This window comes from Phaenicophaeus curvirostris, chromosome 26, assembly GCF_032191515.1.
Source record: "Phaenicophaeus curvirostris isolate KB17595 chromosome 26, BPBGC_Pcur_1.0, whole genome shotgun sequence".
Classification (NCBI taxonomy): Eukaryota; Metazoa; Chordata; class Aves; order Cuculiformes; family Cuculidae; genus Phaenicophaeus; species Phaenicophaeus curvirostris.
Window position 1 is genome coordinate 6,713,834 of NC_091417.1, and position 14,820 is coordinate 6,728,653.

Sequence of the window (14,820 nt, forward strand, 5' to 3'; positions counted from 1 at the left end):
GCAACTCAGATGTGGGCAATGCTGAGAGGAGGGACTGACAATGGCCCCGAGGGCACTTGCTGAGGGGCAGAGGCTGGTGGGGGGGGCACTCTGCACTTTATACTGGGATGGGAGGAGGGTGAACCATTTATGGTGCTAATATTAGCAATCCAAGATCATTACCATTTCTTAACAAGGCGGCAGATCTCTTTAGCTGCCCCTTCCATAACTTCTCTATATGATACCTCGATAACTTCAAAGCCAACAAATGAACCACTGGTCTTCTACTTCAACAAGAATTGTAATGTAAGTTAAATAACCCTAAATTAATGCAAATAAAAGAACCATTTTTTAAAATGTTTGAAAGCACTTGGTTGACGTTATTAGCAGTGACCAATGCCACTCTCGGAGGTGCAGACAGGTGAAGGCTGAGCCCATGGTTATTTTGACACAAAAGGCTGCCAAGATCCAGCCAGACTATTACAGTTTAATAGCTTCCACTGAAATGCAAATATCCAATCTTAATAATTTAATTTGCTGACATGCAGCAGTAGGGTGTATTATCAGATGCTGCTAAAATCAAATAAAACAATACCCGATGCAAATAACCCTGTGCCCAAGCTGGCTGCATCGCCCCATGGGTGAAATTCCAACTGCTACTGGCTGAGGTGGGGGCAGAGGTGTTGAACAGGGTCTGGTTTGGGGGTAGCAGTGGCCACAAACCACCCAATGTGTCCCTGCAAGGCTGGTTTTGATGGCAAATTGACCAAAGGGTCCCATGCCCAGCTGGTCTCTGGAGGAGTGCAGCTCAGTTTTGGAGGTGGCCAGGTCTGGTGCCTGCAGTGGGAAGTGCCAGGTGAGGTTGGCAAAGCTGGAGGATGGGCTTTGACCTTCTCTTGCCCAGCCCATCACCTCAGATGATGCCCAACCACTTCTGCCTTCATGAGCTGGTCCTGCCCCTCCTCCAGTGAAGATGAGCTGGTACAGATGATGGTGGCTTGACCATCCTCCCTGGCACTGGGTGACCTGCTGACATTAGGATCATTGCTCTCTTTTGCAGCAGTGAGTGGAAAATAAATGAGGTCAAACTTGCATTGCAAGTCCTGGCCAGCCCAGGACCATCCAGCCCCCTCTGGGATCCCCACCTGGACCAGCATATGGGTACGCAATGGTGCCAGCAATGGGGACAGTAGTGGCTGGAGGGGACAGACCAGGAAGATCTGCCCTAGAGATATTGCTTGGTGTGACACACACGGCCGTGGGAATTGGAAAACGGTGACTGTGAATCTGTGTCCCTGCCAAAGCCCCAGGGAAGCTCCTGGAGGCTGCCCTCCAGCCACAGGCACTCCCATTAATCCAGGGCCAGCACTGCAATTGCTGCTGGTGCCTGTGGGTAATCACAAATGACTCAGCCATCTCCAAAGCAAATGAAGTCACTCACAGTAATCTTCTTGCAAGTGGTAAATGCCCATTTACTGAGGGCTAATTGTGTCACCTCCATCCTACCTTGCAGCAAAGTAGTGGGGTGTCCCCAGCCCTTGTCAACAGCCTCTTGCTTAATTTTAGACTCTGTGGAAGGAAACTGTGAAGGGTGACGCATAGAATCATAGAATGGTTTGGGCTGGGAGGGACCTCAAAGCCCAGCCAGTTCCACCCCCTGTCGTGGGCAGGGACACCTCCCACTGGATCAGGGTGCGCAAAGCTCCATCCAACCTGGCCTCGAACACCTCCAGGGATGGGGCAGCCACCCCTGCTCTGGGTAACCTGGGCCAGGGCCTGCCTGCCCAGCCTCACAGGAAAACATTTCATCCTAAGATCTCATCTCAATCTCCCCTCTTCCAGCTGAAAGCCATTCCCTTCATCCTATCCCTGCGATCCTGGATCAAGAGCCCCTCCCCAGTTTTCCTGGAGCCCCTTTCTGTGCTGGAAGAGTTTCTCCTGGTACTGGGGTCATCACCATGAGATCTCCTGGAAGGGGAAAGTGGTAGTTTTTCATAACTAGCTTTCAAAGTGAGATGCTTCCATCTCCTCATCCTCTTGGACCCACAGAGCCTCCCTGAGAGATGTGAACCTGAGTGGCTGTTTGTGGCAATGTGACACGGAGCAGAAGGCACAGGAGTTGCTGAGCTGCCACTCCATATCTGGGGTTTGTCTTCATGTGCAAGGTGAAACTGGTTTCTGGACTGGTTTTTTAAACCCCTTAAGAGCCAGCAGCAATTATGGGGGGATGTATTGCCTCAGTTGTGCTTACTTCATCTTCTATGAGTCTTGGGCAAGGTTGTTGCCTCCTGCCTGTTTCTCCACAGTTTGGGAATTTCCCTGGCTCCAATTTATCTCCAAGGAAGGATGATGGCAGGAGGGATGTGCTGTCACCTTGCTGCCCTTCCTCAGTTATTAAAGGGCAGCTCACTGAGTCATTGCTGCCAGGCCATATCAAAGCACTGCTCATCCGGACTTGATGCATCACCAGCCCAGTGTTCCCAGTCTGACGGCCAGCTGTCACAATCTGGGTGCCCCTCCTCTGCTCCTTGGCTAATTTGCCAAAGCTTGTTGATGCTCAGCTTTCTTTGATTGCATTGCAAGAGGTCTCCTGTGCAGGGAGAGCAACACATGCCTTCAAAGGGCAGGATCACATTGTTCCTGCTCCAGATGCCCAGTGCAGCATCATTCCCTGCTCCCGGCTTGTGCTATGGCACCTGCCTGTACCTACAGGGTACAGATGTTGGGTTCACACCCAAGGAGGTGGTGGCGGAATGTGCCTCCCAGTCCCTAGAGGATTGATCGTATCCCAGGACCAGTGCCTTGGTCCTGACGATGGTGCAAAACAATGCTGCGGGTGGAGCCAACGCTCTGCTGAACCAGGGAATGGGGCTGGCTTCCTGGCCTTGGGTTTGGTGTAAGGTGGAGATCTGGGTGAGGGTTTACAGAACAAGAAATTCCAGACTTACACAAAGAGAGGGGCTCAAGAGCTTCCAAAGCGAGGGATGGCAGTAAAATTATCTGCTGAGCACCCTCAGGCTGCCATGGGGGACATGAGGACATTCACAGCAGGTCCCCTGCCTCCCCTTTTTGTCCCACCACTGGCATAAGACTTCCCCATGCTGCTCAGCCCGTAGACCCAGCGCCTGAATCTTTCCTGCATTCAAGAACAGCATTGGCACCAGCGAGACACACACCCGCTCTCTGTTCAGAGCAAGCCAGGCTCTGCTAGAGGTAGGGGGTAATCAGCACAAGTAATTAAATGTGCAAATAATGGGAATTTGGGAGTTATAACAAAAGGCAGAGAAATAATTTGGAGGGGCTTGGAGAAATTAGGAACACAGAGCAAAATCTAATCAAGCGGAAAATAACACAACTAGAGCCAAGGGCTGCGGGTGGAGCAGCCAGCATTGGAACACTCCTCCCATCGGGTGTCTCCACGGCTGGCTTGGGCAGAAAAAGCGGTTTTGCAGAGATCTGTTCCTGCTTCGTGAGCAGGGCTGGCTGCAGGCTTGGTTTCTGGGAGAAGTTCCCAGATCTCTATTGGTGGATGGCAGATTTTGGATGTGATATTGAGGGAAATAATAACCCAGAAGAGCAGTTGGGGGAAATGCAGCTGATGGAGGTGGAGGAAAGGTATGAGGCTAGCAGAAAGTTGGACTGTTTTGGAGGAGAAAGTGGGTTTTCGTGGCATTATGTTTTCCGGGGCTTAAATGTTTTGTGCAGGGTTTCCTTGAGATGAGATGAAACACGCAGAGTGCCCTGGCCAGGATGAGATAAAGGGAAAACAGGAGCTGGTTTTGATCTGCTAGACACCAATCCCTGTATGAGCATCCTGGGAGGATTCGTACTAGGGGAGAGGTTAAGGTTTCAGGTGGCAACTGAGGCAGCAAAGCTGCTCTTTGCAAAGCGCCTCCTTGATCTCTGCAGATCTCACGGCACCAAAAAAGGCCACTTCTGCACAGGGACACATCTCCAGAGGCTGGAACTTGCCAGGCATACAATTTATCCAGATTTGCAGGGCTGCACACCTGGTATGAGCGGCATCAGTGCAAGCCACTGCCTCTACCGTGAGTCTCATCCCTGCTCCCCCTGGGGCCAGCGTTGCTCTCCTCCCCGCCCCTCTCCACTCCCCATCTGCTGCACTAATAGGGCACTAATAGGGCACTAAATTAGGCTAAGAATGGGTGATCCCTGGGGTTTTCCTTCCCTTCCTGCCTTTCAGGTCTGAGCCAAGCAACCTCCCCATGGGGCTATCTTGGTGTCCCAGCAGCTGGTGATGGTTCTCCAGCAGCTTCCTGGGGCCCTGACCTCCACCGACTGACCCTCACATGTCCAGGAAGGTGCATGATGGCAAACATCAACCAGTTTAAGCATTAAAATCAGCTTAACTTCACACTCCTCTTTATTTCTCCAGCCTTTCCAGAGTGAAGGAAAGGCAAGGGGGCTGTTCCACCTTCCGCAGCCTCACTGGGCTGTGTACACAATTTCACCAGCTGCTTTGCTCCACAGGATGCAATTTTGGGTGGGTTTACTAACCTGAAAGGCTTGGCTGGCTTTGGCCACACAAGGATGCTCCCAGGAAATAGTTTGGGGCTATTTTTGAAATCCACCCTTCTTTGTCCTCCAAAATTCCATTTCATGTGGTGTAGGGAGGATCACCAAGGAAAGCCAAGGTGATAGACTCCTTGGCCATGGTGGGACTGGAATGGAACACATGCCAGAACCAGAGCCCGTGCAAGCAGGAAGACAGCCTGACTGTCTATGGGGGACTTCAGCCAAACTTGTGCATCCCGAGGTGCAGCAATCTGGGCTGGGAGAGCAGACAGGAGAGGTGAGGGGGCTTTTGGTCCATGGGTGGAGCTGTACAGTGTTGTGGGGAGTGGAGGGGAAGGTTGGGGTGTCTTTAAAAACACACAGAGGAAAGGGCATGCTGAAAATTGGTCTGAAGACCCCAGCCTAGCCCCTCTGAGCCCTGCAGTGGGGGCTGGCTGTGTTTCCAGGTGGGATGGATGGGATTCATTAAGAGCTGTGAGCCCTTCGTGTGCTTCCTCCTCCCAGATCAAAGCTTGGCTGCTGGCCCGTTTACTCCTTGCCACTCCACCTTCATCCACCTCCCAGACTGGGCTGTCACGTTCTTTTCTGGAGGGCTGGCTGCCTCATGGGTGCCCCTGAAGTCCATCCCTGCAGCTGTGAACACGTTGTGATGTGGCACATGGGGCACAGGGATGCCCAAATCCTTTTTAGCCCAGGCTTCAGCTAACGGGGAATCACAAGTCTCATGCACAAGGCTGGCAGGATCTCAGAGGCAGCCTCTCTGGCAGGTTTACAAGCATTTTGCAGTGGAATTTCACGCCTGCAGCAGATGGGGATGTTTTGATGCAGATGCAGAGCCAGATGTTGTGCTTCCTCTGCAGCTGGATTGCCCTCAACAGCCACCCTGCAGCTTGGGCATCCAGCCAAGGGGACTGGGACATTAATCTGTACATACACATTTGCTCTGGGTCCCAGCTCCTCATGCGGAGCCAGGCAGGGACTGAGGAGGCACCGAGCATCCCAGACTTCTCTTCTGGACCCAGCTCCGTAGGTGCATGCCCCTGGGAATGGAAATGGGACCAGCCCCAGGTCATGCCTCCTTGGTGGAAGTCTGAGCTGCCCCGTGCATGATATGGCATGATGTAGAGCTGACCTTGGTGTGTTCCCCGTGTTGTTGTGCCACCCCCAGGACACCAGCTCTGCCTCCTGGTGCCAAGGCAAAAGGCTTGCCAAGCTGCCGAGTGCTGCCAGGACCACAGCAATTCTCCTCCAAATGGGTGGGAAGTCTGATGCTTCCAGCACCACTAATCACCTTTTGTGATTGCCTTCAGCAAGCCGGACCAGATGTTTAATTACATTTGCAAATAAGAAAAGGCTGAAATATGGTTATTTTTAAGCTTTAGCCAAGCAAAATAATTTTTAAGTGCCACGTGCGCCTTCCAAATGAGAGTGGGGACTGCTTGGCTTAGGTCCCACCACTGGGCCACAGGGACAAGCCTTCTTGCCTCCCCATCCCATTCACTCATCCCATAGCTGCATTACTCATGCCCTTGCTCTGATCTCTTTTAGATGCAGAACCCCTTGCTCTCTGGCAGATTTAATCTAGTTGATGATGATTCAGAACTCCCAAATGCACCAGGTGGTGATGAACAGCCTGGCTGTGTTGGCGCTGATGTCCTTCAGGTTCAGGCCATCCCCAGCTCATGCACAGGTAAGTGTCAGGGATGTCGGATGGGCATAGGACCAAAAGGATGGGCAAAGGGACCTATCTGGATCGGCTCAAGAGAGTGGGATGTCCGTATCTTGCTTTGACATAGTGTGGCACCCTCTGGGCACAGAAGCTGAGTGGTCTCAACCAATCTCGCTCCAGGATCTGCAGACCCCTGGGGTTTTAGAATCACAGAATCATGGAATGGTTTGGGTTGGAAGGAAGCTTAATGATCATCCAGTTCCAACACCCCTGCCACAGGTGAGGGTGCGGAGGCCCTGACCCAGGTTGTCCAGAGAATTAGTGGCTGCTCCATTCCTGGAGGTGTTCAAGGCCAGGTTGGATGGGGTTTGGAGCAACCTGATCCAGTAGGAGATGTCTCTGCTCATAGCAGGGTGTTGAAACTGGATGGGCTTTGAGGTCTTTTCCAACCCAAACCATTCTGTGATTCTGTCCTGGTTGAGCAATGTGTCTCTGACAAAACATGAGGATACTGTGGCTGTAAGCTGTGCTGTGTCCCTGTGGGTGGGTGGGGATAGTGATAGTAGCCCAGGTGATCCTGGTCTTCATTAGTCCTCAGAACAGCACATTGCCTGTAATTAATTTGCTTTGTTAAGAAAGCTTCCTGCTGTCACTAATTAAGCATCTGCAATTACCCAGCCTGCTGGCTATGTGCCTAAGCACAGGGCTCCCTCCAAGCTGTGGGGATGACAGGGAACATGAGCTTCTTGCATCTCATGAGGGGGTTTATTGTGGCCTGAGATAGGTGCTAGGGCAATGTGGGGGGCTGTTAGTGCTCGGTGCTGGGAGTGGAATGCTCCTGGCTGAGCACAGGGTGGGGAGAGATGGATCTGGCAGCTCCACAGAGCACAGCATGGTTGGCACGATTTGGTTTGCAGCTCATTTCTGGTGGGGATGTGGTTGGGGCAGCAGTCTGAAATAGGGAGGCATGGGGTTCCCCAGGACTCAGTGTTCCCTCTGCTCACCATGAAGATGAAGGAAGTACGGGAAGATGCATTTTGGGTGTTGGAAGGTGTCCCCTGCCTCTGTTACCCCCTCAGCCCCGCTTAGGGGTGACAGCCTTGGTCTGACACTAGCAGGGTTATAGGCCAGTTGTCTAGAGGCTTTGCCTTAAGAGCAGAGCTCCTTGCAGGATGCTTCAGGGCTGGTGGTCTTCTGGAGCTTAGAGCATGTAGAAAGATGGTGCCCAGGCAGTTGCACCTTAAATCCCCTCCTTCTGCCTTCACTGGGAACAAGGACTCCCCTGCCTGTCTTCTGGGGTCCCTATGGAAAGGAGAGCTCATCCTCCCTGAGCTCAGGGGAGATGGCACAGGCAGATCTTTTCCTGCAGCAAAGCTGAGCCTGGCTCCTGCTGAAGCTGGAGAAGAAGCCTCCCAATGTGGAGCAGAAGAGCCACGTTGTGTACTGGCATGAAGGTTCCTCCAGCTGAGAGCACTTTGAGAGGCTGTGAGGCTGGCTGAGCAGAGCAGTGAGGGAAGAAGTGAAGAACAATTGAAAGCAAAGCTGAATTTGATGGGAAACCAGGCTGGTGCACGAAGGTTTCCATAGACTGAAAGAGGAGGGGAATTGCCTAGGGATAGGATGGGCGGGAAGGGTGGGCTCAAGATATGACACAATCTTAGCGTGAATATGAGATTAATGAGAGGAACAGAAGGAGGTTGAAGCAATGGGGATGACAACACCAATGGTAGAAGTATACCCTGGAGCTCTCTCTGAGTCACGCTGGAGGAACCAGGGTACCCTTCAGCTGACAACGTGGAGAGCATTTCACAGCCAGGAGCCCAAAGGCATCTGCTTGCACCCACATCTGCAGAGACAGGAAGAAGGTGTGGGTGGAAAAAGCAGCCATGGGGATGGAGGAGAATGGAGCAGGTGAGATGCAGAGTGGTTTTGCTGAAGGTAGGATGTGTCAGGTGAGGGGCAGTGCTGCTTGGTTTGACCTGGTGATGTGACGCCTCTCCCCAGCGTGGTACGGTGGGGCTGTTTGTCCCACAGCCCTGGTGGGGTTGTTATGGAGACAGCATGAGCAGAGGGCTCTACTCATAGGCTCCTGCCCTGAGGGTTGGAAACGAATTGATGGGTCTGGGCAGCAGCACGTGGATGTCCCTGGCAGGCCTGGGGACATTGAGAAGCCATTCCCCTCAGATGGGAGATGCTGCTGGTGGCTGAGACCATGCCAGAGTGATTTTTGCAATGACAAACACTTGCTTTTTAAAAGCAAGACCAGAGGGTCTGCATGGTAACCCAGAGTTGGCCTGGTTCCCATCTTCACAATGAGGGTGGGGAGGCCCTGGCCCAGGTTGCCCAGAGAAGTGGTGGCTGCCCCATCCCTGGAGGGGTTCAAGGCCAGGTTGGATGGGGCTTGGACCCCCTGATCCAGTGGGAGGTGTCCCTGCCCATGGCAGGGGGTTGGAACTGGATGGGCTTTAAGGTCCCTTCCAACCCAAACCTTTCTATGATCCTGTCTGCCCAGCGGATAAGCAGCAGAGCGGAAGGAGAGGCAAATTACAGCCCTGTGCTTGCTAATTGTACCATGTAAACACCTCATGCATGCCAACTGGGGCAAGGGCTGGCATCTCCTTCAACTCAGGGTGGGAGCAGGGGGTTGAGAGGACTTGAACCCCTCTGGAATTGCTTAGACCTTGGTGATAGATGCTGGGCATTGGGAAGGCAGAGGGGCTCCTGCAGCCCAAACTGGGGGAGCAGGGAGATGGGGACCCTTGGCACTATGTGTCTGCTGCAGATGCTGGCAGGAAGCAGCAGGGAGAGATTGTCCAATCATCTGATTCCCTGCAGAGTGAGGTTTGGGGATCAGCCACAATGCCAATAAGGAACTGTGGTAATCCTTGCCATGGTGATAGGCATGGACAAGAGCTAAGCTTCTGAGGTCCCCACTTCCAAAGGCTGGAGGTCACTGTGGCCAGGAGATGTGCCCAGAACATGGATGCTTGCGGGCAACAGAGCTGATTGCATCAAGTTGGAGACACTGCAATGGCTTTTAACAGCTCAGTAGTGCACCTATAATGAGCCCTTGGGTGACCAAGGGTCTCCAATACTGACATGCCACCACTCTCCACCTTTGGCCAGGGAGCCTGCTTCCTGCCTGAACCTCTGCACAGGGTGTGAACCACACAATACCTTCCCCTGGACCAGCCCCAGACACCCACACACTGCTTTTCTGATACAGCTGATTCACCTCGGCATCCCCTGCTCCACTCTCCCTGCTCCACTTGCTCAGTTCCTGGGGATGCAGGCTGAGCTCCTCAGCATCATCCTACTGGGGTAGCAAGATGGAAATGGTCATGCTCCATGGGCTGCTGCTCTTCCTCCCCTTGGCGGCCCTGGTGCTTTACTGGTACAATGCCACCTTCCACTACTTCTGCAAGGTAGCCTTCTTCAACTGCTGGATTGTGGCCGTGGCTACCCTCTTGGCTCCTTTTGTGGCTCTTCGTGGACGCTCTGTGGAGAACATGAAGTGAGTATGTGATGGGGTTGTGGTTCTAGCATGGAGATGGTGATGGTTGGCTCTTGGCTGTGATGGAGAAGCTCATGTAGTCTTGTGGACACATGCTCTATTCTGCCCTAGGCAAACCCACAGCTGCATTGTGGCCAGTGGTTGAGCCCTGTGGCCACAGTGAGTGCTGTTGTCAGGTCCGTGTGGCAATGTAGGGTGCGTCTGCACCGTGTGGTGGTGAAGAGGTGCTTGCCGTGCCTAGAGAGGGTTATACCTTGATGGAGGTAGCCAGCTATATGGTGGAATAATGGTCCCTGGAGGATGAACTACTGTAACAGGGGATCATTCTTGGCCACTGCAATGTTGGGGTCATGAGCTGTGTGGGTAATGGGGGCCATTGGTCAAGGTTAGGTGTAAAATCATTAGGAGTATGCAAATGCATACTCTTTGCAGCCAGGTCTTGCTCAGTGGGAGCCCAGGGACTGTGCTTTGACAGAGAGACCTGGGGATGTCTCGATGCCATCAGCCAACTGTGTCCTGGTGAGTCATGTGCTGTTGCTGTCAGCTGTGCTTGGGGGTGGTGGCAAATGAGATAACATTGCTGTGCAACACGAGATGAAGGTCTGGTTGCTCTCCAGGGTGTTGCAATCTTGTTACTGGATTCCTGGACATGACAGCATAACTGAAGGGATGTAATTATGTCAGAGTGAAAAATGTCTGAGCCTGTGGTATCTGCTGAGCTCGAGCCACCATGTATTTGTGCTGATGGACCTCAGGCCCTTGATGGGGTCAGAAGTTTGATGTTCTCAGTCCATTGTGCAGCCTCTGTTTCTTGTCCTTTCTGTGCAGAAATGTTGTGCACACATGCACTCATCCAGAAGTGCTCCAAGCCCTGGCATAAATGCTTCCACTTCTGGCGTAGTGGAAACACCGGGTGTGATGTAACAGTGATTCACACTGCCTTATCTTGTCCTACCGACACCTCACAGCCGTCCTGTGCCAGAGCAGCATGCCCTTCTTTGTCTTCTCCTTAGCCTCCGGCTTGGATCATGTGCCTGCCATCACTCCTACCTCTGGAGCTTTGCCACAAGTGTTTGGCTTCTCTGCAGACATGGGGATCTCTGAGCCTGCACCTCCCAAATGATGGGTGGTGCCCTGAAACCACAAGCCCTCTAAGCATCATGCACTTACCCTGCATCCTTCTCCCTCTGCACCTGCATCTGCTCTCTCCTCCCCAACAACTTCTCAGCCCTACCTCGTGCTGAGCTCTCTCTGACAGCCCCGTCCAATTGCTGCCAGATGTGTGCACCCCGTTATGGGTGTTTCTCATGTTCTGGTTTGGAAAGTGCCTCATTTCAACACCAAAAGCGTATCAGGTTTGCATCTCCACTGTGGGTGCTGCAATCCCTGTTGCTCCATCCTTCCTCCATTCCTCTCATTATTTGCATACTGAACATCATTCCACATCAGCACTGCCACCCTGAGGTCACCGTTCCTGTCCAACCCTACCTGCATGGTGACACCACTCTTCTTCTTCCCTCTTCCAAATGAGCAGATGAAAAACCTCCACCTCTTTCCAACACTGTGGGTCCAGCGAAGCTGGAAAAAATCAAGCAGTCCCCCTCAGCGTCAATTTGCTCCCACACTTGTTCCTCTGCCCTAGGGTCCTGCGTGCTGTGATCCTGCCCCTCAAACACTTCTATGGCATCAAGATGCAAGTGTGGGGCTCTGAGCATCTGAACATCAAGGGCCCCTACGTGATAGTTTGCAACCACCAAGCTTCCCTCGACCTCATGGGTATGTGCAAGGGAGATGGGGGGTGGGGGTGGTGCCGTCACTGCATAGGCAACATTTGGGGTGCTGCAGACTGGATTAGGCTCACTCTGGGACCATCCCAATGAGGCCAGCATGAGGATTTGCACAGGGTAGTGTTGTAGTCATAGAGCGGAAGAGCTGGTGGGACAGGAGCTCATGGATGTGCTCTGGAGAGATGGCTGGGACAATGGAAGATGACTCCAGGTCACTACATCCACAGGGCTAGTTGGTCCTGGTTGCCATCAGGCAGAGACTGATCCTTTCCCATCCATCCTTCAGGCATGGTGGAGGTCATTCCTGACCGTTGTGTGCCCATTGCCAAGAAGGAGCTCATGTACCTGGGCACTGTGGGGTGGAGCTGCTGGCTCAGCGGCATAATCTTCATTGACCGCCACAAAAGAGAAGATGCAATTGATGTCATCTCCCAGACAGCCAGGACCATGCAGCGTGAAAATGTGAGGAGGACTGGCCACAGGGGAAGTCGGGGAGCAAACACTGATGCTGTACTCGGTGGTACAGCGAGGGCTGACACGGTGGGTCCCAGGGTGCTCTGGTCAGGGTCCACGTTCATGACTCTTCCTGTTCTGTGCAGCTCCGAGTGTGGATTTTCCCTGAAGGCACCAGGAACCAGGACAAATCCATGCTGCCCTTCAAGCGTGGGGCTTTCCACTTGGCTGTGCAAGCTCAGGTAAGTCCTTCTCCTCCTGTCCCTGAGGGTGTTCAAGGCCAGGTTGGATGGGGTCTTGAGCAACCGTATCCAGTGCAACGTGTCCCTGGCCATGGCAGGGGGTTAGAACTGGATGGGCTCTAAAGTCCCTTCCAACCCAAACCATTCTATGATCTTTTCCCCCTACTTGCCCTTGTTGGAGTGAAGTGGGTGGGCATCCTGTGGTAGGGGGATATGAAGGTCTTTTAGAGGTTTGCAGACCCCAGGGACAGGCACCATGCTGCACAAGACCCAGGGAAGGGATGGACACCCACTGGAATCTAGGACATGGCAGAAGCTGGAGTCTCACCTGGTCTGTATGGACCTCCTGTATGGAGGACACCCCTGACCCTCCATCTCCTACAGGTTCCCATTTTGCCTGTGGTTATTGCCCCATACCGGGACTTCTTCAGCTCAAAGGATAAGAAATTCACCTCTGGTAAGTGATAGACAAGAAACCCTGTTGCTGGAAGGCAGGGCTGTCAGTGGGGATGGGGCACTTGTGGCCTGGATATCTCTTTGTAATACATTAAGGTGTGGGGAGGAAGCTGGTGGTGGAGGATGCTGATGCGAAGACCCGGCTCCTGGTGGCTTTGGCTAACAGCCTCCTCAGTCTCTCCCTTCTCTCTCCAGGGACGTGCACCATCCAAATCCTCCCCAAGGTAGAAACTGGGGGCCTGAGCTCAAAGGATGTCCCCAAACTGACGGAAACTATCCGCCAGGCCATGGCTGATGTCCTCGCTGAGATGTCCTCAAATCACTGTGGTGACCAGCACACTGAACAGCCTCCAGCCCCACGTTGTACTGGGACCAGTGCTGTCGGGAGGTCCAGCAGCCTGCTGCAGGAGGAAGACACAACTGTGACCAGCAACCAGGCAGAGGGACAGAGGCCCTCAGGGATGTAAGGCAGGTAGCACAGCCAGAGGCTGGGCTAAGCTGTCCCCTTGTTCCCTGTGGATGTGTCCACCAGACCTGTCACTGCCCTGGCAGCCTGCAAGAGCAGGACAGTGCCCTGGTGCAAGGGGAAGCAGAGCAGTGCAGGATAGGGACTGGGCAGCACTCTGAAAAGAATCATGGAATGGTTTGGGTTGGAAGGGACCTTAAAGTCCAGTTCAACCCCCTTGCTATGGGCAGGGACGCCTCCCACTGGATCAGGTTGCTCAAGGATCCAACCAACCTGACCTTGAACACCTCCAGGGATGGGAGGAGAAGGGCAGCCACAACTTCAAGCAACCTGGGCCAGGGCCTCCTCACCTTCATTGGGAAGAATTCCTTCCTAAAGTCTCGTTTAAATCTTCCCCCTTCCAATTTCAAGCCATTCTCCCTCATCCTATCATTCCAGGCCCTTGGAAAAAGCCCCTCCTCAGCTTTCCTGGCACTCCTTCAGTACTGGAAGTTGCTCTAAGGTCTCCCTGGAGCCTTCTCTTCTCCAGGCTGAACAACCCCAACTCTCTCAGCCTGTCCTCATAGCAGAGGTACTCCAGCCCTCTGATCACTTTCGTGGCCTCCTCTGTTGAGGCATTTTTAGATCAAAATGGGCAGGGATATTTAGACGTGCACAACCCAGCTTTTGCACCTGAATAAAGTTAGCCTTGCAAAAGAATTAGTCACTGTAGAGGACACGTTGCCTTTAAGGTTTCTCTCTGTATTATTAGAAAGTTGCTCTGTCTTGTACTCCTCTCACTTCTCACGGGAAGCTTCCCTCGGTAGTCCTTGACTTGTTATTTTTTAGACCAGAGTGCTCACATAGCCGCTTCTCATGGGAAAGCATAATACTGTAGGTAAACAATGATTGTTTACTGCTAAAGGAGAACTGATGAATCAGCTTGTAACACCATGGCTCGCCCCTGCTGAAGAGGGGTATAAATGTGTTGTGAACGCTGAATAAAACGGCTTCACTAGATCATAGTGGTCGTGTGATGTCCATATCCTCTGCAATTGGTGACCCCGACGTGATACCACGACAGATTAATTTGTAGCGAATTGGAGACTGGAGTGGCTGAACGGACGGGACGCAGAGAGGCTGGGTGAAACCATCCTCGCTGCCCCGGCGAGAAGGCCAGAGACAGCATAGTTTTAGATTACTTTAGAGCGGAGCGCTCTGCTGGTGTGAAATTGGATCTCGCTGTAAAAAGGTGAGCGGTCGGGGAGGAGATGGGGTTGGACGATTACGAGAAAGAAGGTGTCCTAAAACTCCTCCAACATATCCTAAGAGAGGGAAAAAATATGATGCCTTTGTTATTAAAGCATTTTTGAACTGGGTCTGGCGCCATAAATTAATCCCAGGAGCACAAGTCACGTTCGAAATTCCTACCTGGGAAGCAATAGGTCATGTATTATGGGATGCAGTGGCTGAAGGAGGCAAGGAGGCAAAAGAAGCAGCCAAATTCGGACTGGTGTGGAGGGAAATAGTGGAGGTGCTGCAGACAATGAAAGGAGAGAGATCAGCAGCTGCAGCGGCTACAGCGGTACTCGGAGCGTCCGGGGCTCCCGTATCGCTTGGCACAGCTCCACAGGCTTTCCCAGCAGCCTCACTCTTCTCCCACATGCTAAACATCCCACAACGGGCCCCACTGGTATCTAGCCCATCTAATGCACCTGGTGCTGTCGGCAGAGTGCTCA

The 14,820-nt window shown here is 52.9% G+C and overlaps 1 protein-coding gene across 1 annotated transcript; it reads left to right on the plus strand.

Annotated features, from left to right (window-relative positions):
- Positions 1-9,203: 9,203 nt before the first annotated feature.
- Positions 9,204-13,104, plus strand: LOC138731134 (1-acyl-sn-glycerol-3-phosphate acyltransferase alpha-like). The gene is made up of 6 exons (XM_069876873.1): positions 9,204-9,698; positions 11,341-11,474; positions 11,772-11,947; positions 12,085-12,180; positions 12,565-12,637; positions 12,832-13,104. Exons 1-6 carry the CDS (start codon positions 9,514-9,516, stop codon positions 13,101-13,103), a joined length of 936 nt encoding a protein of 311 aa, XP_069732974.1. The 5' UTR covers positions 9,204-9,513; the 3' UTR covers position 13,104.
- Positions 13,105-14,820: the final 1,716 nt, after the last annotated feature.

Excerpts from the sequence above, each read along its gene's own strand:
- LOC138731134 (XM_069876873.1), top strand. The coding sequence starts at position 9,514 with ATGGAAATGGTCATGCTCCATGGGCTGCTGCTCTTCCTCCCCTTGGCG. Across the intron at positions 9,699-11,340 it reads CGCTCTGTGGAGAACATGAA|GGTCCTGCGTGCTGTGATCC; the intron begins GTGAGTATGTGA and ends CCTCTGCCCTAG. Across the intron at positions 11,948-12,084 it reads GGACCATGCAGCGTGAAAAT|CTCCGAGTGTGGATTTTCCC; the intron begins GTGAGGAGGACT and ends TGTTCTGTGCAG.